At 37.5% G+C, this 26,965-nt stretch overlaps 1 protein-coding gene across 4 annotated transcripts in view; it reads right to left on the reverse strand.

The window, feature by feature from the left end:
• Nucleotides 1-26,965, reverse strand: part of gpm6ba (glycoprotein M6Ba) — a 76,254-nt gene that overhangs the window by 40,140 nt on the left and 9,149 nt on the right. Inside the window, exon 1 of one of the 4 annotated variants that reach the window (XM_079812886.1) lies at nt 14,609-15,001. The exons of 2 other annotated variants lie outside the window; for them this stretch is intronic. In XM_079812886.1, coding sequence (XP_079669012.1) covers nt 14,609-14,672 — 64 coding nt within the window. In that variant the 5' untranslated portion in view covers nt 14,673-15,001. Of the gene's footprint in view, nt 1-14,608; nt 15,060-26,965 lie in introns of those variants that run through there. One more of the 4 variants, XM_079812888.1, reaches the window with a different exon arrangement.

The following is a 26,965-nucleotide window of genomic DNA, read 5'->3' on the forward strand; positions in this document are numbered from 1 at the left end:
CATACATGTGAAGCAGATTAGATATTATAACATTCAAATAAAGCTACATTTGTTTCATGTACGATAGATAAGGATTAAAGACTTGAGTTGTTTTTAAAATATTCACGAGTCTTTTTTGTCGAGTCAAGTCTGAAAGTCATTTCTGAAGTCTCATAAAATGCTACTCGAGTGCGACTCGAGTCCGAGTCACTAACTCGAGTGCCCATCTCTGTGGCAAAACACTACTGGGTAAACTGGTAACGTGTGTTATCGCGCACACCAAAACAAAAACAGACATTCCGACATGGAACACATATTTCAAAGTAAAATAACTGGCTGTAGCATTGTTTTTGAGAGAGACGGGTATGTGAACTTAGCATGTTTCCTAAATATCTGCAAACATATTATGTTATTTTTATGAATTTGCATAGCCCCTGTCAAAAAAGTATCATCTTCCACACACATTTTCACGTTTACACATTCTACCATACCATTTTGTGGGATCCAGTTTGAATTGAGCTAGTTTTAGTGACTGATCAGAAATCAGTTTAGATATATCTTATGATAGTTAAGCAATGATTATAGTAAATAAAGCTTGTCGTTGATCTGTGTGGAGGAGGTGAGGTAGGACTGCTCTGAGAGACAGACAGCGTTTAGTGTGAGTAAATGGCCATAATTAAATGGACAGCTTTTAAGGTTGCCCCTCCTCTCAGCACCAACAGACTGTGTTGATCAATGCTCAATGCTGTGGGTTTTAGACCCAGTTCTGCATGTGAGTGCATGCATTTTTGTGTATGTGTGGTAGCTGACTGTCTGTTCACATCCATCAAAGACGTCTAAAGGGAATTCAAGCGTAGCGTTCTGCCTTGACCTCACCCCTGTCCTTTTTTAACATACTCAAATGCTCATGTAAACATATACAAACATTCACACAAACACATAAAACATGATGGCACACATTTTCACTATTCTGTCCTTTTCGTCAAAGTATAACTCACAGCACACACCCACTTAGGCTGTACACTTCTACAATTATAATGTGAACTCAACAGTTACAGCAAACAGCACAGCTTGTCTGTTCCTGAGCATACAGGGTGAGAAAGAAATGTACTGTTCAGTGATGAACTTTATTTACAGTGGTTCATATTACACATATTACACATTACTATAATCTAATAATAAGAGCTAAAGGTGACTTCACACCAATTACCATAACGATTCTGAACTATAAAAAGCCTTCCCTTGTGCTTGTAGTACCACGTGGCTGCTGTGCCACCTGACCACTGCAAATTTAAGGTGTTCAACCTGAAGCTGTGCAGACCGATCGATGTATCAAAGTACCACGAGAGCGATTCGAAAGCTTTATTTTACGGTAATTACGACATGGCGTGTACGCAGTATATGTGCAAGCAGTCAAAAACAAATGGCAGACAGTTAGAATTAGAATTAATCTAATTGTAAATTAGATGTAAAATGTAAATCTAAATGTAAATTCATGGCATTCTGAACTGTGACCTACTGTTCCTGTGCTGATATGTAAACAACTTGAAATTACACTAAAATTAGATTTGTGCTGCTCGTTCAATACAATTAATTAAGATTAGCTAATGCAAAACAATTTACTTTATCCATTTGCATTGGGAACACATGAATGCCCTAATGAAAATGAAATATACTAAAATGTATTTGAAATACATTTATTTTATGCTAAGTATACTACAAATGCATTTACATATTTATGTACTTAATGTAAATACCCTGCAATTGTACTTTTGGTATACTAAATTAATATACTTAAAGTCTGCTAAATTGGAACAACTAATTTTGTACTTAATGTACTGTAGTTATCTGGATATAGTGCTAAGGTCCAACTAAAGATACTTAAGACTTAAAGACTGATATTATACAGTGATCATACTATGCTTACTAATAGTGATATTAAAACTTTACATTTTAAGAATAATATTAAGAAATGTGCATTGTGCAATAAAGAAGTACACCAAATAAAGTTTAATTATAGTATTTATATCAGTTATGTCAGTAAATATGTTAATGGGTTTGTAGTATACTTCATATGAAATAAATGTATTTTAAATACATTTTGGTATTAGATTTTTTTAACTCCTAAAATTAAAGGTTCTTTCATCAATGGTTCCATAAAGAACATTTAACCTCCATGAAACATTTAACCCTTTCCATTCCACAAATAAATGTTCTTCACACTAAGATAAAAATGGTTCTCTGTTTTCTGAAAGGTTCTTTGGGTAACCCAAAATGGTTCTTCTATCACTGAAATCCCCCATTTTGAAATCCCCCCTATAACTAGATATGTAACTAGATATGAGCATTATTTTTTGTCTATGAGCAAAAGGCCTATATTCTGTCCAAGATGAAGCCGCCCATCATCCTCATAGTCTGAGTGATGGCAGGGGTGGAACTTGCAATGCAATACACAGCAGGAGTCATAACAAACATAAAGAATCAAACTGTCCTTGATCCTTTAAGGTAAATTATAAATACAAAATTGCTTCATGAAATATCATGCATACCGGAATTTTCATAACTCAAAACATAATAATTGAACTTAAACAACTTTGCACTTCAGCACTTCTGACTTATCACAGGTGAATGAATGGACAATGACCATGTTTACACACTTATTGGGTGCTAAAGGGATAGTTCACCCACATTGTTCCAAACCTGTATGCATTTATTGTCTTCCCTGGAACACAAAGAAGATATCTGTAAGAACGCTGGGGTCCAAACAACGGACCCGATTGATTTTAAAGCCAAAAACAAAATATAACCAGTAATAACCAATAACCAGCACCCTCCTCCACCCTCAACACCATGACTGAGGTGAGAACCTTGAGCAAGGCACTGAATCCCCAACCGCTCCCCGGGCGCCGCAGCAATATGGCTGCCCACTGCTCCGGGTGTGTGTTCAGTGTGTGTGTGTGTGCACTTGAATGGGTTAAATGCAGAGCACAAATTCCAAGTATGGGTCACCATACTTGGCCACATGTCACCTTACTCACTTCAATTATGCAGTTTTATTTAGAGACACCATTCCCAGTTCCCAGCATGCTTTGCATATGGCTGGAAATGGAGAGTTAATAATGAAATTAAGTGTTATTTAATGTGTTTTTGAGTGAAGGGAAACATCTGTAAATGTTTAATGTTCAGTTATGTTTGACACTTGAAAGTATTTCTGTTATGAATTTTTGACCATTACCATGTGCAGAAGAGTAGAGCTTACGGTTAGATTGTGTTGTGAATAACTTCAAGTATTATTATTATGAAGCATGTTGCTTTGTTCAATGAGCAATAACTTTGCAAATGCTAGTGCAATAACATAACTCAAAGTCAAATATAAACAGGTCAATTTATACCCTTTTTTTAAAACTTAAATTAAAAAAGCACATTCCACTAATAATATTAAATTCATCATGTATTATAAACTAAATAATTTAGATTTTTTACATGTAGATCTACAGGTAGATTCCACTAAAAAAACAAACCATAAAAACTACTTAAATATTATGTGTAATATTGTTACCATAATTTTTTAAGTAGATAGTGTGTAATATTTTTTGCAGTGTAGTTGCGTGTAATGAAATTATGTTATTGTATTTAGTTGTATTACTGAGGTAAAATGTGTAATTCAATTAGTTACTGCTTTGCATTGATAAAGTAATCCAAATAAAGTAATCCAAACCACATTTATAATGGGTAACTTATAACAGTAAGCAATTACATTTCCAAAGTAACCTTCCTAACACTGAATGAATTCTGAATTCGACACATTCTTTCTTTTGTGTGACTGTGTGGAATTTCTTTGAATTGTCATGAATTTAATTCCACTTCCTGTCATTCCAATTCAAAATCAACTTCCTGTGGGGCGGAGTCAATTCAATTCAAATTCAAATTAATGAATTGAATGGAGGCCAATTCTGAAATTCTGAATTTTGCTCAAGTCTGATGGATACTATTATTCCCAAACATGAAAAGAACCAACTATAAGAGTAACAAGATGTTCAAACCTACTACTACTGGCTGATAAAGCACCTGCTGCTCTGTATATCGTTCTGAAGGATCCTAATGTTAGGACAGGACAACCTGTCACTCATATGATGAGACCACAGCCAAAAGCAAACCACAACGATCCAACTATCCAATCCATTTCCGATGGATAAAAAGATATACGTCACAATAGGGAAGAAAACCCTATTGCAACTTCCTTTTCATTCTTATCTTTCTTTATGTGCAGGAACATAAATCTTTATTGTTATTGTGGCTTCAAATATTCCTCTAAAACTGGACAAAAGTTGAACGCATAAATTATAAATAAAGTATAAGACATCACTATTAAAATATAGAGAGATGATAAAGAAAGAATGAGAGAACAGCAGATTGCACACCAGTGGGCAGAGTGGACAGTATCCATATAAAGGAGGATGAATGGCATCATGCAGGAAAAAGACTTACTGTGCCAACCTGCTTGTTAGTTCATACCTATACACAACACACACACACACACACACACACACACACACACACACACACACACACACACACACACACACACACACACACACACACACACACACACACACACACACTTTACACAAACACAAGCCATTATTCATACACATGTATATGCCAACACAGAAACATGAATGCACAAGCACACTTCTACATGCTTATGAAAGCATTCGCCCACACACTCTTAACACAAAAGTGTCTCAACAGACTTGTGAGTTTGTGGTGGCAGATGGAGGCTGTCAGCATGCCCTGAGTGAGTTGTTCCAAATGAGAAGCACATGAGGTTGTCTTCCTTCTCTGTGATTACTCTCACATGCTCACAGTACTCTGCAATCTTGAGAAAGACTAAGCTCACATATCAGCATTTGGAGCTGAGAACCATATTAGAGTAGGTCAAAAGTTGTCCTGTCTATTCAACAACACAGGAGTCTCAAGCCCCTTTCTATTGTCACAATAGCTTTGAATAACACTTGCAACCACAGTGACAGTAATAAAAGACTGAAGTGTCTAAATGGACTCAATGTTATTTAATAAATCAGTTCAATCCAGGTGCAAGTAAAATCCTAATTAACAGACAAGCTGCATCTGAAAACCTAGGCAGTTGACTTCTTGCCTTGCTGCCTTATCAGTCAATGACTTGTAAGGCAGCGTAAGCGCATGAAGGCACCTAACAAAACTGATTTTAGACATACTTTTGAGGCAGCATAACAGTTTAATGATCTACGGCAAAATAAAGCAAGCTTTGGTGAGAACTAAGGAAATATTTAATTACTACAATAGTCATTTTGTGCTAGAAATTACATCAGAAGTGGAGAAATATCAAAAACTGACATTTACATACAAACTAACCAGCAACCGCAACGTTCAGACGCCATCTTTCTTTTTCTAGCTCCACTGTCGCCAAATGGATTGCATAGGATTGTGGGATATCAAAGGCAGTGAAGGATACATCTATGCTGCCTTCAAAAATCGATCAGATGAAGGTCTCTCAGGAGGCAGGAAGTGAAGCTAACATTGGATTCGGACGTGCCTTGGTGCCTTCCTACCTTGAAATGTGTACTCAGAAGGCGGCATTTTCCAGTTTTCGGACGCAGCCAACCTCTCTAGATTTAAATGCTGACTACAACCCTCATGGTAGCACGTCTGCTGGAAGACAGAAGCTGGATCTAAAACCTTCAAATAACAAACTGCTCTGTGAGCTATTGGAAGTACCTGGAACCCCGGATGAAACAATACAAGGCTACGTTCCACTTCGCTTTTAGACAAGGTGGTACAGTAATCAAATTATGTTTTCAAGAAGTTTTCTGTGAGCAAAAATAATTTTTGTTACAATGTTTTGTAACATTGTAAAATGTTTTGTAAAAAAATCCGAAGCGTGCAACCTGAAGCTGTCTCAGACAGCGCGCGAATAGCCTATTGAATTGAGTTCTCTCTCTAACGTCTTCTTGAGCTTTAAAGGACAAATTCACACAAAATTATGTCAAAAAGCCCATAAACATATATTGCAGCCTCCTCATTTTTAAACCCCTCAAAAATACAATTCTGGCTACGCCACTGCTATATACATATAGAAAGCTGCATTAAACAATTATGTAAGAAAAAAAAATAAAATCTACTCCATAGTGGATTCCAAGTGATCAAGGGCTTAGGACATTCCAATTCAGCCCATTGAAAAGGTTCCGCCAGAAATAGCCCAAGAGTTTGTACAGTGTACACTTAACAGAAGTGGTGTAACAATAAACTTGTGTCACGAAACGATATGTATGGTGATATTTTAAGGCAACATTTATTAATAAAATAATATTATTATTATTGTTTTATTATCAGGATCCACAACTGTTCCCCCATTTCATTATTATACTTTATATTCAACATTATACATAGTCGTTTAATGTAATAATGTCATTGTTATTTTTTCCCTCACGCAGTACTCGCCTTTTCAATGCAGGCATTGGATCACTTAAGCTGGACTCTTCCGGTGCTCGCTATGTCCTGCCTCTCCCGCTATTAATGCACTATACATATAATAATAAACCATCTAAAATACTTTGTTTAATCATAGTATTAAAAAACTAAATGTGATCTGGTGATTTAAGTGATGTTTCGCGCTTTCAATTGGAGAAGTGCCGTTCCAGCATGTGCACTTCAGATGATCAATGCAACCAATCACAGTTCTAATCGCAAGAAAGCATGTCAAAATGACTATTTCCAAACTGTAAATGTTTAGCTCATCCAAAAACTCTCATGTTGTTTTCACGCAAACATTTGAACATCTTTGTTTACTACAGTATGTGCGTCGTTGTAAATCTGTTCATTATATAAAGCCATCATGTCTTCAGAAGACTTGGATTTGGATTAGACACTCGATTAGTTATTTGTGCGATGCCTTTATGAAATTGACATTTTCGGGTTTATACCTTATAAATACAGCGAGGTGAGCCTTGGATAAAACAATTCTATATCGCGAATCATATCGTTTACATCAACGATACGATATATATCGATTAACGATGTATTGTTACACCCCTACTTAACAGACAACTAGTTTTGCAGTGTGATTCTGTTCACACAGCTTAGGATAACCAAAATGTAGTTTCTCAGAACATGTGTGGACATGTGGCTGTCACTCTTATTTAACACCGAATTGTGGGTGAATGAAACCATATATAGTACTCTGAAACAGGACTAACTATTCTGCTGTTGAAGTAGAGAGAGGAAGAGGGAATTTAAATGGGGAGAGATGGAGGGAGACATAGATAGAGAGAAGAGAATAAAAGTGGGAAGCAGTGTCGGAACAGAGATCAAGGAAACTGATACTGGGTAATGAAAAGCCCAGTGTATAGACTTCAGACAGCACAAACACACACAGCCCTCATACCCCAGGAGATACTTAAAATACACTGGATAAAAAATGGAAAGAAGAATGACCCGAATCAGTATGAACCAGCACTATTAAATGTATATATTTGTGTATGTAAAATAGGGAAATTTTAATTTAGTCTCATTTCAATGTTAAGGTATGTATATATAAATATGTCAAAAGGTCTGTATATATTTAACTAGAATAAATTGTTCACTGTGCCAAATGTTCTTTTGCTGTCAAAGGTAACTGATTACATAAGCATAACATTAGCATATAAAAATTAATTGTAAATTCCTGTAATCAGATTACAGTTACTGATTTTCAATTACATTATAATTATATTTCTTGGTTCACACATATTTGTAAAAAAAAAAAATATATATATATATTTTGTGTGTGCAATTCATTTAAAACATGAATTACACTCCTACATAGTAATTACTTTGTAATGTATTTATATTGGTACCTCTGAAATGCACCTTATGAGATATGCATGGTACTGCGTGTATTTATCGATAGCATGCATAGATGAAGAGGAATTAAAAGCATTTTGACCAGAAAAATAAAAACTGTAAAAAGTTGTAAACTTTCCATTTAAGAACTTTTCACCACTGTTATTTTAAGTAAATGCTGTTTAAAAGTCTTCCTATATAGGTTTTAGAAATTTGAAAATACTTGAAAAACATAGTAAAACAAATTCTGAGTAACTTCCCCACACTGCTATTAAACACTAACACCAAATAAATGTGCCAGTCCCAAGAAAATAAATACTGTACATAAACCTGAAAAAAATCCATGCATCAATTATTTCATCTTTAGTACCCTAACATCTAACCATGGTCATCATTTTTAGTTCCTAAACATCCACAAAGGTACCTTAAAACCAACAGGCAATACTGGCCTAAAGGCTAAAAGCAGACAACAAAAAGTACTTTCCATTATTGTACAGTAGACAACAATGAAAAAAAGAATGTTATTTCCATCAGTTTTTTTTTTCATCATTCTAGGTGCCATTACTTTATTGTTACCCGTCCTACACGTTTCCTGATTGCAAATACAGATGTAACATATATAATGACTCATACAGTGAAAAGAGATTATTGCCATTTTCATTTTTATCTTCCCTACCTTTAGTAGCCTATATACCCCTCCCCTTTCATGTCACAGAAATGATGTAATCCTTTTGATGTTTTAAGTGTAGGAGTTATGTAAAAAGAGAAGAGCGTGCATGCCACCTCTTCTGTGCATGTGGGATAGAAAAAGAAAGAGCGGCAGGGAGAGCGAGAACAAGACTGTTTGCCTTTTCTCATTCCCTGTATATTCTCATCATTGGCTTATGTGTACTCATTGAGAAACATGTACCCCATACCTCATTAATAGCACAAATGATAATCAATACTCAGAAAGCTTTGAAGGACATTGAACAAGGTGTCCAAAAGGAATGAAGACAATTTCTGCCCTACAATAAGAAGAGCAAAACCTCAGCAACGAGGCTTCAAAACAACTGTTCATCTGGTCTCCTCACATGCACAATCTTTGTAACTATACAGTCAATTGTGCAAATTCTGATTTATTCAGAAATTAAAAAATATTAAACAGTATTTATTATTTATTTAACAGAAATGTTAGAAAACTATTGCACACTGTAACTTTAAGGCCAATTATTAATTGTATTATTTTATTTATCATTTTTTTTATCAAAAAGTTGTAAAACACACACATTTTAAGTAGGGCTGCACGATATATCATTTTAGCATCCAAATCGTTTAGTGCGCATCCGCGGTAGTCACATAGCGGGATATGCGATGTCAAGTATAGGGATCATAGTGATCCGTACGGGCCAGCTGTCAACCTCCTGGTTCGGAACGCATGTGATTCGTGGATTTAGAGCTGGGCGATATGGCTGAAAACTGTATCACGATATAAGTATGTCATATCGGTCGATATAAATAATTATTGATATTTTTATGACCTATTTAAAACAAGGACCAGGAGAAAAATATATATTAAATTTAAAAATATATATTTTAAACGTAACCTTCCTCTGATTATAATCCCCTCAGTTATAAAGGCAGAAATGTCAACACAACCATGGAAAACACTCAAATAATTAAAATGTAAACAAGTCTAAAATCACAATGAACACTTAACAATTATCTTAACATTAAGGTGCAGTGCCTCCGTAATTTTTTTGTACCGTTAGATGCTTTGTCATAAGGCACTGATGCAGAGTACCTCTCCATGTCGTTTCAAAGAGTAGCACAACGGCGAGCACGTCGTGCAGTCAGCGGAGGCTCGAGCTGTGGAGCCAGACGAAAGTATAAACAAGGCTTAAGGTGGTAAAACAAGTTTAGTCTGACTACGGTCAGACTTATAAAATCCAAAAAACTGCTATACTGGCGAGCTCAACAATTTCCTCGCTCGCTGCGGCACTCATTTTCCACTCATCAATCCACGTCGGTTCTGTTACTGAAGAATCCAACATGAGACAACGATATGGCGCAACCAAACGTGATACTGTTACATGATTGGCTGTTAGCGTGTCACTCCCTACGTTGCAAGGTTACCAGAGAGTGAGTGCCTTTGTTCATGCAACCAAACTTGCTTCGCAATCTCTGATTTCTTCCGACGAAGAATTTTTTTTAATAAGTTTTATCGAGCGCATTTTTTATTGATATCAATAACGTGTCTATCGCGATACATATCATTATCGTTTTATCACCCAGCCCTACGTGGATTAATTGCTAAGTTTAACCATCATAGAGTGAAAGTTTATCATTTGCATGCATTTTTAAGTTGTCAGTTTAAACATCAAGCACAAGAAGACTGGAAGACTCGTACGCTGTTTTTTTTTTGTGTGTGTGTGTGGAGCCGCACAGATTCCACGTGAAGTTCATAAACACAGAATCTATTTGTGCTTGAATGGACATGTGCATACAAAATTAAGACAAAATGCCCATCAGAGAAAGAAAACATATGCGTATCATTATATTTAATCCTTGCATTTGTATTAGTGACAGCAGCCTAATATACCCGCAGCTTTTTGTCACCAATGTTAATAAAAAAACAAAAGTGAAAGAGAAAAAAATCGCTTTTGTAGCTTTAACAAAGATAAATTGTGCACATATTTTTTTTTTAATTCATATGTCCTCATAATCTTTAATCAACATAACTTCCCATCCATCTTGCAGAAACATCTCTTCTTCGATGATGTGTTTACTGGCACGAGGGCAAATTGCAAACCACAACGATCCAACCAATCAATAGAGTGGTGCAAGGATGACGTATTTTTGTAGATGCTATTTACACTAAGTGCAAATAACTGGATTCTATTTACTAAGTGAAATAGCATACTAAGTGACAATAGTGATATATTCTATTTAAACCATGTAAAAGTAGTTATTTGCAATATGTGTAAATAGTAATTAGAAGCTATTGATACTTTATTTTGAAAGATACATACTATTTGCACCTCAGTATTGTTGTACATAAACAGGATGCAAGACTGTAAATAATTATATTTATTGAAATTATTAAATGGATGCCGCCTTAATGGGACAATAAAAGCCCTCCCTACACCTATTCCTAACCCTACCCAATAAATGCTTTTATTATTATTAAACATTTCGTTAGGCACTTTATTTCGATTTTTAGAACATTTTCTTAATTTTTATTGAAAGTAAATGACTTTCCGATATGTGATATGTGAAAGGAAAAGAGAGGAGAGCGAGCTCTGCAAAAGGCGGATTTGAACCCGGGTCAATCGTGTCAAAACCTTAGGCGGAGCTAGTGCGAATAGCACTTGCCAACAAGGCACGCTATCTGCAAATAATAAATAGACACACGGTCAACAGGCGAAATATTTTTTTTTATGGGTTTTTGGTAGCCTGACGTCGTCATACTCAATTCTAGTCAGAATATGAGTCTGATTCTGCTCCGTTGGGCTGTGATTATGGGGCGTGTTTCAACCGAACCAGGAAAGACCTCAATTGGATAGACCTACAACCAATCAGAGCAACGGAGCGACCGAGCGACGCATAACGTTAGTAGTCAAATGTCAACAGAACTCAACTGCACTGCGTTGCCAAGTCCACGGGTTGAAGCGACCCCAATTATGTGATATACAGACCCAGGAATGCGAATTTTAGCAGGCAGTCCTTCCAAAATAACACATATTTTACCCCCCAAATGCCTTTTTTTCCCGGAGAACCCCCCTGGAAAGCTTTTGGGCTTGTTTTTGGCTAGTTTTGAGGAACGTTAGCAATTGGGCGGGTTTTGTTGTAAAACTTGGCAACCCTGTCTGCACGCACGCTGGAATAAGTAGCCTAGCGTTAGAAGAAAAAGATGAGTGTAAACGAACTTTGCCGGTGTTGTAAAAAAAGAATTTAAGGAGACAGAGTACTTACCAACACGATCATCATTTCTGAGAGAAATAGTAAAGGTGAATGCATATATTCTCCGTTTAGGATTAGAACAAATTCAACCCAGGCGCTCTTTGATGACGTGGATGATTACGTTACTGTTTCTCATCTGTCCATCATCGTCTAAAGCCCGCCCTGACAATTTCATTGGTCCGAACAGCTTCTGTTCGGGCATAATTACTTCTCTATTGAGCAAGTCCAGACCGAACTGCCCGAGTAAAAATGTTGTGGGCGGGGCTAAGTTCGGCTGGCATCCAGGCTAGGTTTTTGGTTAAACGCTTGAAGGTCTGGGGTGAATATACGAGCTCAAAAAAATTTCACGTTTTATTCTGCGATACATCAGAAATCCCCTCATATGATTTTCTTTAAAGCTTTGACTTTAAAAAGTGGTTGCTAATAAGACTACAGAGGTTGTCTGGGACATTAAAAATCGTCAGCCGAACAGGTAAAGTTATACCCACTAGTCTGCTTTCCTTAGTCTCGTTGTGTTTATATTCGGGCACTTGCAAACTATTATAACTCACTAACTTTCAGGGAAACTGTTGTTTAACAAAGACTAAAAGAGTTGGAAGCTTAGTGATGTTGAAGCCGTGGTGTAGTTTATTTATACCGTACATTTAGCTTTTGACTTTTTTCATTCATGAAGATTATCACAATGAACAAAACCTGTAATAATCATAAGCTTTTGTTGGTCATAGACCTAATTGTCTGCAATAATCCAAAAACCAATGGAAAAATCTTATTGTGTTTTTGTCGAAAGAACCAAGGATGTCATCTCTGCACCACTCCCGACTGACAAAAGTCCCGCCCTCCATTTTTTTTCATGTTCGGGAAGCCATTTCACTTGGATATGCATCACAATTGGGAAGAAAAGACTATTGCAACTTCCGTTTCATGCCGACTTTAACTGCAGAGCAGTTACATCACAGGAAGGACAAGTTGTGACAGATTACATATTACTAGATCAAAAAAAAAACTTTTTTTTTAAATTATTGCTACCTTAAAGGGGGCATTTACAACTGGCAAGATGGGCTTTTAATAAAAGTAGAAACGTGAATTGGTGCTACATGACGAGAAAAGGGGGCTGTGGCATTCCCTTAATGCACCCAAAATGCACTTATGATCTTGATCTGAATGTCTGTGGGCTGGAATACAGTAGTTTTAACCAAATGCGTGTCATCTGGCAGACTTTTGCTGGCAAATAAATGGGAATATCTGGGTACAGATAAAAAATATGAAAATATGTGAACTTATTCTTTAAGTGAACAAATTATGTGTACTTGTACTCCAAATCTCAACCTCTAATCGAAGGACCTGAAAGCATCTACAGAAAGATGACCTGACAGAGACCAACAGTTCTTGGAAATACATCAAATTTTCATAAAGACTACTTTTCTCTGCATATTTTAGTTGTGACACATATGGTACCATTAGGTCTCCCTTTACATAATGCATTAATCTAATCATGCTGGTGGCAAAATTGGTCAACATTTTATATAAAAGAGAGGATAAGAATGTGGTAGAAAGGCATATAAAGGCATATCTATTTGAATGTCATGATAGTCATGATTTTATGAGCAGTGAATATTAGGTCTCTGGATTAGGTCTATAATCGTTCAAGGCTTGAAACATAGTTATATGACATAACCAGTGGGTGGAGTGGAGAAGCAGCCTCCTTGTTGCTTTGATGCTTGTGGAGAACTTGGACTTTACTGCAAATCCATAACTCTGTCAACATAAAAATATTAGGCCTAGCCTAAAAATAGACCAGAATCATGTAAAATGTCAAATCTGGTGGGGTCAAGAGGGGGGCAGGGATAGTCCTCTTTAGAGCACTGCTTATGCTAAGAGGCTTTTTATTATCATAAAAACATTGTTCAGATAATCCTGAAACAATATCATCACTAAACTCAGAAATCACAAATAACTTTAAGAGACATAAGCCTACATGATTTATGTGGGTGCCCTGATATATGGCGCTTTGATTACGTTTTCTTCAGGGGATCAGGTGCTATAGGTTACACTACAGTAGGCAACTCATCGTTTACATATTCAAAGCATGCATTCTATTTTCGCATCTGATGCTTTTATTTTCTGCAAGACAGCTGTAAAAAAAAAAATTAATAATGGTTTTGGATTTTGTCAAAAATGTTTATATATTGCGATGTTGAACAGTAAAGGAATTAATCAAATGTAGTATCAAATTAGGAAAATACAATATAATCAAAATGGGAATTCGTCCATTGGTTTTAGCAGCGAACACTAGGCTACATCAATGTAAACAACACCTTCAATACAATGCGACACCTCCACCTCGTCACCATCAACAATATTATCGACACTAAAACAACACAACATTTAGAATATGCTCGAAATATAATACAATATAGTATAGTATTTCATATTGTTGAATCCATATGGTCCAAACAAAGAAATGTTCTTCTTTATTATTGCTAAGGGGAAATCACTAAGGTAACAGTAGCAGCTATTCAAATCATCATCACTCGCAGCGATGGAAACGGCTCTCCAAAGACGCAGAGGAAATATTTGACATCACCAGCGCTCCAAAGGTGCCTAGATAAAACATGCGCATTCCCTAATCGAGTTAACGGCATAAAAGCATTTTATTGATAAGCGAATGACACGATGAGGATCACAAGCACTTCAAATCAATAAAATATTCGATTCATTCGCATAATGAACGGTGCGCAAGCAAAGCCGTTGCATATAGGTTAAGCCGCTCTCTAAACATCTACCACAATAAATCCGAAGTACAAAACGATCACGCACAGCTACAAACCTTTGCTTTCTTCCCTTTCATCCTGATTCTCCTCAGCCGTCGATTCTGGCTTCATCCCATCCATTTGGAAACGAGTATTTTGAATATATTTCCCTTTGCCTGGTCTCTCTCGCTCCAATATAGGAGTATCACAGTCCACCTCAAATATATAAATATTTTGTTAGATCGGATTTCGCGTGGATAACTTGTTCATAAACGACACGAGCTCAGCCGAAGAGGGTCTCGCGTAAAGGCTTCGAGAAGACTATAACCTGCAAGCAGATACACGCTGAGGAGAGAGAATCCGTAAGAGGGGAGGAAAAACAGCCACTCCACTGCCAGTCAGGTTGACATAAACAGATAGTCCCAGCTGTAAACAGTCACACATGCTCTCTCTCTCTCTCTCTCTCTCTCTCTCTCTCTCTCTCTCTCTCTCTCTCTCTCTCTCTCTCTCTCTCTCTCTCTCTCTCTCTCTCTCTCTCTCTCTCTCTCTCCGTCCCCCTCCCTCCCTCTGTCCTCCTCCCTCTCCGAATTGATGGGGAGGACAGAAATGAATAAACACTACTTATTAGGACAGGGGTCACATAGATATGAATTAAAAGTGATGTGTGCTAACAGGCACAAAGACGCTTCATAGATTATTTTATTCCAAATATCCACATTAAGATGGTATGCTTGGGTTTTCTAATAAAAAAAATTGTCCAACAAAGAAATACCATCTGTCTGGAATCCTCTTAAACAGCATTAATTCTCATGCACATGACCTTCTGCTGCATTCAGCTAAACAAAAGACTTGTACGTACTGGTAAAGCACAACTGTCCAGGAAAGAGCGCACACTAAATACCATCTCTATCATTACCATTTAAGGAGCCTTAAAAACCCAGAGAGTAGGCCTATATATGAGGTCGTATTTCAACAGCCCCCTGGTAAAAAGCAGACACTCATGAGGAGTATCACATTAAATCCTGATCCTGAAAGAGGTGGCATCCCATCGGTTATAATAATGAACGTGTGCTTGCTTGGACACAAGATGACTGATAGCAGAGCAAAGTGAAGTAGTGGCCACGTGATAATGCAGTCGTGTTTTACTTCTGTGATATATGTAGTAAATTGACTCAATTGTAGAAATGAGCCATAAAATGTCTCTAACTAGTGATACATTTTGATGTATCACCCAAGATTATACACCAGATACTCCAGTGCTCCTACATTATACCACAATTGGCCATTTGTAGAAATTTGTTTTTACTTTGACATGAACGAATTTGTGTTGCACATTGTCAAAAAACTAAATCCTTTGTTGTTTAATGTTGGAAAAACGAAAAAAATTCTAGCTTCCCATGCAGGGGGTGGATTTAGGGACTCTAGCAAGTTTTTACTACAAAATCTTTCTGCATTTTTATAGAATTGTAGAAATTCAGTGTCTCAAAAGTAGCTCCTTTGCTGTTTGTTAAATATTTAATCTTTAGTTTTTTCTTAATGATTATTTATTTTACAGTATTGTGGAACCAAATTGTATTAGTTGTTTCCTCATACTGATGTAGGACACATTATGCTTTTAAACACTTTCCCAGGCCATTACCATAAAAAAGTGAACTGAAAAAGGCATAAAGAAATGACCATCCACCCCATTAAAACACCTACCCTCCCCAGGCATCAAAAACACAGCAAGTAAAGGAATGCAAGTAGAAGTGGATGTGCTGTAAACAATCTCATACTTCTGGAAGCAATTTAGAGTTCTTACCTCCTTTAAAGTGTCACATTTTACAAGCATTTTTGGGATGAAATATGCAGTTTGTGTTAACAAATTTGAGCCCAGTTAATATTTAACTTCCTGGAGGGAAACAACCGTGTCAGGATTGGCGGATGAGAAGAGAAGATCTTTATCTACACCTCTGACTGATATAGTTAGGGAATAGTATAGTGTATAATGGACTGTGTCGCATTTATCGGATCAAATCAGGAACAGAATTATGTGTATTTCATTTTCACTGAAAAAATGGGTGGCATACAATGAATTAGTTTAAACTAATTTTTATTAGTTTATAGATTTGCACTAAATAAAAAATCTTATAGGTGTCACTTCTTTTGTTTTTGCCGCTATATGTCCTCACAAATAACATATACGACTATTGGGGGGTGGAACTAAAGACAATAGGAACCAATGGGACACACTGGAACTTGTCATGAGGCGGGGCTCTCTTGAGAATCTCAGGGACGGTTTTACTCTGACATACTACAATAATCTCTAAATTTGTAGGTCACCATCACAGATTAAGTGTTTGTCTAGTAGATGAGAGATGGTGTCTGGCACAGTTTATCTTCTCATCGCAAATAAATAAAAACTGTAAATAAATAATAATAATTCAGCTGTTTGTACAAACACACATACACAAACACAAAGCTATTCTTTGTATCAGAGAACGGAGAATGATTATATTTTATTTAGCAGATGGCAACCACAGCACACTTTGGCCGAACTGGTCACTAAGCATTAAAATAAGTACACAATCATTAGATATTGGCCATGATGTCAAAGTTGCAACACATGAAAAAAGGAGAGTTATATATGTGTTCTGCATGTTTAAAGTCAACACTGGACTCAACATTTATTTTCTTAATACACATTCCTGGTTTTCGTGGAGGACATCAAGCTGGGAATCAAACTTACCTATGACCAAAGTCACCTATTACGCTACAGCACTGTGTCAGAGCCCATGATGCTATGGCTCTGAACGTAAAATATCTTTTACCAATACAATTTTTAACAATGTTTCAGGCTACTGTTGTAGATTATGCAGCTTATTTTTAAAATCTTGCAAAAATCTAGTGCAGTAATGTAGTCACAAATATTTTGGCAATAATAGCAAAACAACATTAGATTTTAAAAATAAGCATTACCAGATGCTCTCAAAGGTGGACTTGACCTTTGACCTTCATAATCGTCAGAAAACTTGCATTCAGGTTTGGTTCCATTTTGGTATGGAACGCTTACTTTTTCGATTCAATTCCTGATGAATAAAATGTATTTTTGCTTTACATTTTTTTATCTTTACATTTACGTCACATTATGTTTCCCAATTCTTAGAGGTTCCAAAGACGAAGAAAATGCAGAGATTTCCAACACAAAGGTTTTTAATAAAAGAATAAACACAGGACGACGTAACAGTGTGCACGATACACAAACAACAACTGACACTGAACTGAGGAAACAAGAAACTTAAGGGTACGTTTACATGACAACAATACGCTTAAAACTGAGACATTTATTTTCTGCGTTTTCAAAACTGTCAAAACGATCCCCATTGGATCCGTGAAAACCACTAAAAACGCTGTATTCTGCTGCCAGGCCATTAGGTGGCGATGAAACACTAGACGGAACATGTAATACACATGTGCATGACAGCAGGATATGAAACAAAACTAACAAAAATAATAATGAAAATTAAATGAACAAAAGACTGTCAGTTCCTGACATTCCTGAGACCGTGGTAATGGAGAGGAGCAGGGGAAGGACTGGTAGAAGGAGGACTGGTAGGCAGGAGAGACCAGGGAGGAACAAGAGGTGGTAAAAGCCAAGGATGTGATGATAGAGCGCGGAATGAATTCCAGAAGCCCGCCCAGATAGTGCCCCACAGCAGCGTTGCAGGAGGGAGGAGCCATGGTGTCCCGGATCCAACGTCGCCATGGGGAGGGATGGCAGAAAACTTGACGATGTGGAAGGAGTCCTCAGTGCAGACGGAGGCTTGATGGATTCACGTGAAACCACAGGCTTCGGAGGCCACGATAATCCGGTGGAGAGCCGGAGCATAGCGGCAGGCGCGCAAGTCCATGGTGAAAGGCCGATGTCCGACCCAGGCGTAGCTGGCAGGTTGAGGGAGCCCGGTGACATTGCGGATGAGGAGGAGCAAGGGAATCTCCCAGCCCGTTCAAGGATGGTTCATGGAATGCCCCAGGTGATTTCTCGACACAGTGAGGAGGTAGAGTGTGATCAATGGGGCAGACAGGAGACAACAAAGACAGGGCTGGAACTAAAGGTAGTGGTAGAAGAGGGAGGAAGGGTGGGACCAACATATCTTCTCCCAGACCCAACACGTACTCACTCACTGCGGCGAGGTTGTGGGCGGTGTACTCCTCTATTCCCTCAAACTCCACTAGTATTTTCTCTGTCACAAGCTCTGGTGCGATGGTGGCCTCATCCACTTCTCTAGCGTCGGTAGCTCCATTGTGGCAGGCACTGGCACTCCATCTGCTGGGGGCTCTGTCTGTTGCTCCATGTCGTATGGTGGCATTGGGCTGGGCTCTGGGTCCAGTGATGGGTCCAGACATTGGGGGTACAGCCTCTCAAGACATCGCAGTATGGCCTGCCTCCAGTTGAGTCCTTGGGTGTCTGGCAGGTCTAATGGGCTGGTTGATAATAATTGGCCCTGATCCAATATAATGACTTGATTGTCTCATCATCAAAAGGGGAACAAATGGCAAGATGACAGAAGTGAAGGGAAAAGTCCATTAAATCTTGGCCTCTCCTGGCCAAAGCAGCGAATTCAGCTGCATAATCCATTTAGCAGTCAGTTACTCTGTCACAATTCTTAGAGTTTCAAAGACGAAGATAAGGCAGAGATTTCCAACTCAAAGTTTAAAAAAAAAAAAAAACAATAAACAGGGTAATGCAAGACGATGTAACAGTGTGCACGATACACAAACAACAAATGACACTGTACTGAGGAAACAAGGAACTTAAGTAGGCTAAGTATGCACTGATAAACTAAAAGACTAACAGGTGAGATGATCCAATGAATTGCCATTGGAAACTAGAACAAAGACACGGCCGCACAGGCATTCATAACGGCGCGTATCCATTGGCGTGGAGCGAATTATTCCGATTTTCAGTGGCATTAAACACTTAAAGGTCCAACTTCTGGTGAGCCACTATTGCAGCAGAACTTACACCATAAAGAAAAAAGTAGTTAAAAAACACTAGATGTTGGATGAATACAAAAAGATTTTCATTGAATATCCCTTGGAGCACAGTTAAATCAATAGTTAGGAAATGGAAACAGTATGGCAGAATTGTAAAGAGCAGGCTGCACTTGAGCTTTCTGGCCATCAGGCAAAATGCAATCATCAGAAGCACACCATCCACACTGTGAAGTATGGTGATGTTTCTCTCTAGTAGGCCCCGGAAGGCATGGGAGAATAGAGGATAAAAAGAATGCTGTTAAAATAAAGGGAAACGGTCCAGCCCATATAAACTAAAGCGTATACTTCCCAAAAACTACCTACTTAGACAGGAAGAGACAGTCTGACATGTGACAACAGTTCATTTTGTATTTACATGCCAATTTGGGAGCAACTTTATCTGAAATATATTATTAAACCACAATTGACCTTTATAACTTTCAACCAATTTGTAGAAGTATGTTTTCACTTCGGCACAAAATAATATATTTCTGTTGCTCACTGTCAAAAAAGCCACACTAAATTCTTTATGGTTCAATGTTGGAAAACCAAAAAGGTGAAAACTTCCAAGAAGATGAATACTTTACTGTATCCCTGCCGAGTTTTTACTGCAAATCTAGTGGAACTGTTCTCTATAGACCCACAGAGAATCACAACAGTCCACTCATCCCTCGCCTCCAATAACTACATTATCCCTCATGGCTTTGTTGTATAATTACTCTGTTCATTGTTTATAATTATTTAAAGGTCCTGTTCTTCGTGATTCCATTTTTCAAACTTTAGTTAGTGTGTAATGTTGCTGTTAGAGCATAAATAATACCTGTAAAATTATAAAGCTCAAAGTTCAATGCCAAGCGAGATATTTTATTTAACAGAAGTTCCCTTTCAAAGCCTACAGCGAACGGCCGGTTTGGACTACCTTCCTGCACATCCTGCTTTAATGATGTCAATAGAACAGTTTGTTGACTAACCTCCGCCCACAAGAATACGCAAAAAAGGGGGCGTGGTCTTGTTGCTCTCCCACGTGGAGAAGAGGAAGTGTTGCGTTTGTAGCGGTTTGTATAGTGTGTTTGTCGCCATGTCGTCGAGACACTGATATTTTCATCCCGGAGTCAAATCACATTTGTTTGGCCTTCAGGGACGCTGTACTTTGAGCGCATGCATCTCCCTGTTATGGTAAGAGGCGTGACCTTTCTGGGCAAAAGCTGCTGTTGAATCACAACACGGGGACCGCTGGCACAATCAGAACTCGTTACGTATTTCTGAAGGAGGGACTTCATAGAATAAGGAAATCATCAAGCCGTTTTTAGGACAGTGAAAACAGCGGTATACAGATAAGTAAATAGTGTGAAAAATACTGTGTTTTTTTACACGCGAAACATGAACACATGTTATATTGCACACTGTAAACACAATCAAAGCTTCAAAACAACAGGAAAAACGGGACCTTTAAACAGGGACAATAGCTACATTTGGTGTCTCCACAGATGATCAGAACAAGAGCCATTTAGCTGACAATAGAGAAAATAAAGATTGGCTATAATTTTTGTTGCAGAACTTCATAATGCCACCAAACTGTCGACCAATAAAAAAACCTTTAGTTAGTTTGGACTAATATGAGTTCATTGTTTGTATTTATTCATTGTTTTAGACCTCATTAATCATTCATAACAGAATAGTCAACTGTGGGTAAAACAAAAGATAAAATTGTGCTTTATTATAATATAGAGAAACATTTTCCTAATGATTTTCATGTATTTAAAATTGTAATAATCACAGAGGAGAATTGTGGCAAGCAGCGAGGCCGAGGGACCATAAGAACGGGGCGAGGCTGGTAGTGAGAGATAATGAGCGCCAGCTGCGCGCCGCACTGGTCTCGTATCTCACGGAGGAGCTCAAATGCATAAAAGGAGGAGTGATGACAGTGAAGGACGAGAGAGGACCAGGCCTGGATTTTATGATATGTTTTACTTTCAGTTCATTTATTTTTGATTTCTGAAGTCTTTAAACATTCGCCGGTTCCTGCCTCCTTCTTCCCATAACAACAAACCTCATTACAAGAATATGATGTCTATCAAAAAAGTTCACATCCCAGTACTGCATGGACAAGACAACTACAGCTACAGCTATATCTCTAGACCTGTGAACTACAGCTCTCAACCTGTGGTTTGCATAATTTACTGTATATATATATTATAATAAGTCGTTGTATAATAAAAACGTTGGTTTGTTATCAGATGGAGGTTTGTCGCCGGTGTGAAGAGGTTTATAGGAATAAAATGTTGTCTACAGCACATATGTGTGTTTAGTTAAAGCCAAGCCAGTTCACACAGACAAAATGCAAGACACAATGTATCAGAGAGGTCTGTTTACACCAAGACACACAAAACTATCCACCTGGCTAAATGAAGATAAAATTCTCTCCCATACGATAGGTGGTGCTGTTTGACAAACACACCTTCAGCAGGCCTGCCATCCAGCTCCATGACGAGAAGAAATACAATGCCACTTAACAAAACCACATATGCAATGGAAATTTGCCGCAGCAGCTCATGTACAGTAACATTACCTAAATCTCATGCCTCATTAGGCAAGTTTTTGGCTAGTTTTCTTCAAAATAAGAAGAAAAAAAGAGACAGAAATGAATGAATGAGTGACTGAATGTGTATTAGCATTCTGTGAGAATAGGTCTTGATAAACCCCTGCCCTAAGCATGATTTCCAGATGCATAATAAATATTTTATGATAATGGCCGGTTTCACAGAAAAGGCTTAGATTAAGCTAGGATTAGACCTTAGTTCAATTAGGACATTTAAGTAGCTTTTATAAACATGCCTTAGAAAAAAGAAAAAAAAAACATTACTGGTGTGCATCTTGAGAAAAAACAATGACACGGACATATTTTAAGATATGTCAGTACAAGTTGCTTTCATTTAAAATAGCTCAAACATGCATTTTAGTCTGGGACTTGAGCCTTGTCTGTGAAACCAGGGGTGTATAGTTGCCTTTAAAATATTGTCCCACTGGGGATGAAAACATTAGTGCTTCTCACAGAGAAGAGGATGTGAAACCTATGGAATTCTACTTATGTTTTGAAGCTCGTCATCTTTTCACAACTGATATTAGCTGCCATAAATCAAATCAAACCAACAAACTGCACACAATAAACACAAAACTTAGGCCCATTCACATCAAGAATATAAGCCCAAGTCAAGCTGCCGTTATGTTGTCTGCGACTTTAAATGCTCAAGCTCTTTAAAGTCAGGTAGATTCTGATTGGCTATCAATGTTTTTATCATTCATCAGCTGGAGAAAAAAAATCATTTTGAAAGCATCTGTGTAGTTATTGTTAAAGCTGTGGTGTAGACTTCCATATTCACTTTTCGCTACAATGTTTTTAAAAATTCTGTTCTCTTACGAGTATGTCAATTTTTTTATTTTATTTATCCAGACACGGTCAGACTAGTCTAGTTAATATGAGATAGAACAACCCAGTGGACACATCTCTCCAGTAATGAGCCCATTGCTGTTCTTTTATGTGCCCTGAGTAGAGAGTTAATGTGGAAAAAGGGGATACAGCACACAGAAAGGTTTCCTTTTGATGTCCTGTAAACAAAGAAGCAATTAAAGTCCACAGACATGGCCTAGTCTTGTCCCACTTAGGAGGGAGGTCTTCAGTGAGGGCAGAGTGATGTATCTGATGTAGTTGAAAGATATTGCAAAATAAAACAAAGAGAATTGTGAGGTAAAAAAGTATGTGTATATTTGCTAGGAAGAGTGAAAGTGTGAAGTGTGTAATTTTTTCGATGTTAAAATTATTTCAGCTTATATGCAGAGACAACTATAAGTAATCCATTGGGAAGCTGACTTCCTTCAAAAAGTGTGACTCTAAACTCTGTGGCTGTTACAACATTGCTTTACTTGTTTGAGCAGTCCAACATAGCAACACTGGGTTAACCAATGATGGGATTAGGTAGTAAATCTACTTACTATGAAATCGATATAATAAATTCAATGAAACAGCAAAAGAAAGACACAAGGCAACCCACTTGGCCAATTTGAATAAGAACTTTAGTCATGTGGCCCATTTACACAGAGCACTGCTGTTTAATGCCAACAGAACTCAGTTTCTCAATAGCAACATGTTGACATGGCTGATAGACAAAAGTAGGAATGTTAGGAGAGGTTTTAATAATTTAAACTCAACATTTTGGTATTCCATATCTTCCATTCCATACCAGTATCTTAAGGTAGTTGAGTTTCAATAGTTCTATATGCTTTTAGTGTCTTTTGTGATGTAATTGTTCAAGATTGAATATGGTATGTATCTTTTTTTCTTTTTGCTAGTCAGAGTGATATGTAAGGTGAAGAATGCATTTTTTCTGATGTAAATAATACCCTCTCCAATGCCTCTCCTATCACTTGACCCAAAAAAAACTAAACAAAAATGAATTACCAACACATACCGAGATGCATTCACAAAAAAGTGTTTGTAGCTGATGCCTTAATCTAATCTAAGTGGTTCAAACAGGCTAAATAGGCTGACAGCTTGGGTGGGTCTTATTCCTTGGAAGCATTGGTGTTTATGTACAACTTTACAGACTCACGCCACCCTCTGTTGTCAGTTGGGGTCCTGTCCAAACTGTCAAGTGGGACACAGACACGAAAAAAAAAGAGGATGACGGGAGGTATATGAACTGGGGCACTATCTTCCATTACATCTGCATTTAGAAAACATAATTTGGTGCATTTTGATAGCTTTTTAATCACAAACAGATTAATGACAACTTAATTATAGGATGCTAATAAGATTAAAATGCAGCCAGATTGGGCAGAATGACTGCTGGTAAAGATGTTATGAAAACTATATATATCTGCAGAACTTAACCACAAAGTTGGCATTAACCTTTAGCCTAAATACTAACTGCCAGTGCAGGTACAATAGACAACAAGAAAACACACACCACAAAAAAATAAACAAAGTGTGTCGATAGCTTGATTATCTTGTATCCTTTAAACAGCCCAAAAGTCTGAGAGGTGCACAGTGAGTATGAAAGAAATCATGACGGTTCAGAGTGCATTAACAATGAAGATTATATATTATATAATCAAAAGTTAATTCAGACCTGAATAATTCCTGACATTCACCATCAGTTCACCTAAAAATACACCAAGAAATAAAGGTGAAACATCTTTCTCACTCCCTCCAAATTATCTATGTTGTTAGGTTTAAATCCCTCTTCACTAACCCATAATCCTTTTGGCCCAGATTCTCTAGGGCGGGGTCTTAGGATGACATCACAGCAGCAGGCAAGCTGTTAATTCCCAAAGTTTTGTGGTAAAGGACTCTGTCTCAATATATCAAGAAGCAATGCATCATTTCAATCACTAAAACATCTTTGCTGTCAAACAATAGAAGCAGTTTATTTGTTTCATGTGTTTGCCATGGCACTTATCTATAACCATTCTGAAAACTAAATATGAGGTTACCAGTTGTTACATGACAATAGTCATCACTATGAATTATAACTGCTGTTATGAAATTTTGTGATTATTTACTTACCCCTTGTCATTATTTACTTACCCCTATGTCATTCAAGACCCCTATGACTTCCTTTCTTCAATGGAGCACAAAAGGTGATTTTTTTCCCCTATATAATAAAAGTGAATGGTGACATGTGTTGTCATTGGGGTCTCATGCCATGTGAGGCGTGACAGTATAATGAATGGAAAACTCAAAATGCTCAGAAAATTCCATTCAAATTAGTTTGCTCAATCTACTGCATTATGTGCTGGCCTGATACTCAATGATAAAGCTGCCCATAACTGTTGTCTATAGGATCCCTTTGTATGTAAATCCAAACCTTAACTATTAGTGAGACGGAAAAGCTGACTCTAGATAAATGTCAAATGTCCTAAATTGTGCATTTTGCTGTGTGCATTAAAGTCACCATGAAATCAATCTCTTTTTTTAACGGAACATTGCAGTATTTATTATAAATGATTTATCCGTGCACATTATATTTTGTAAATTCTAAATTCTAAAATAATAACTTCCCCTCCCTCTTGCAATGTCATCTCTTCTCTTCTCTGATTATGTGTTTACTGGTGTGAGGACGGGACAACCTGTCACTCACATGATATCACAGCAATAGCAAACTACAATAATCCAACAATATAATCAATTCCTAAAGGAGAATATCAAGTTTTATTATAAGCATGCTTATCACCACAATGAAAGCACATTTTTAGGGCAAATCCCACTGTGTGTGTGTGTGTGTGTGTGTGTGTGTGTGTGTGTGTGTGTGTGTGTGTGTGTGTGTGTGTGTGTGTGTGTGTGTGTGTGTGTGTGTGTGTGTGTGTGTGTGTGTGTGTGTGTGTGTGTGTGTGTGTGTGTGTGTGTGACATCAGGCCTTGTTTTTGTCTACCTGAACCTACCTGTTAAAGATTAGACTTGACACAATTCTTGGATTAATGAAAAAGGGCATCTCCAAGAAATAAATTCAATTATTACTCTTGATAACTGTAAATGTCCTTGGACAAGTGCTTTGATTTTCTGTTTAAAATTAAGTTTATAATTGAATCCTGTGGTGTTATCTACACTGACCTTTTCTTTTATGTTACACAAAATGAGGCTTTACAATGACTAGAAGGCACAGATCTGTAGTTATGGCAGAATCGTGCCTTGCACAATGGGAACAGAGGTGTTGCAGATAGGATAGACAAGCTTTCATTCATACAGTCAGCCTGCTGTTTCTCCCACACAGAAAAAAAAATACTATAATAACAAATACTACAACGTGACGTTTCGAGCAAATCAGCTCAGCCTCAGACTCAATCATACAGAATGAGCTCCACGGTGGTGGCACAGGTCGGTGAGGTCTGATGTGGAATTATGCAAGCAGGATTATATAGAAAGGGATGCTGTTGCTTGGAAACAAATGCTGCAAAGTAGCTAAATGAAAGGTGACATTGCTCTCACTGACTTCACTTAAGATTCCCCTTTGGTGCAAAGCAGTTCTCAGCTTAAAGCCTGTTCACAACAATGATGTTGATAAAAAAAGACAACTATAACAATAGCTATATTAGCATCGAGACCAACGGACACAAACATAATGTTTATTATAAGCGTGTGCCGCAGTAATGTTGTCTGCTGCTTTAACTGCTCAAGCTCTTTAATGTTGTGTTGATTCTAATTGTCTGGCTCCATCCAAAATTGCCTACTCTGAGTAGCTAATTCGTTTGAATAAGTAATTTCTTTGCGACAGGTAAATGAATGTGTGAAGCATAAATGTAATCCGAAAATTCTACATTTGTCATGCTGTCATTGGCATCACTGCCATTCACAAATTCTCTCCCGTGGCCTCAAGAGTGAAGTATCCATTGGATACGCTGTGCATTTGGAAATACTACCCTTT

The sequence above is a fragment of the Gobio gobio genome, assembly GCF_949357685.1.
Source record: "Gobio gobio genome assembly, chromosome: 3".
Taxonomy (NCBI): domain Eukaryota; kingdom Metazoa; phylum Chordata; class Actinopteri; order Cypriniformes; family Gobionidae; genus Gobio; species Gobio gobio.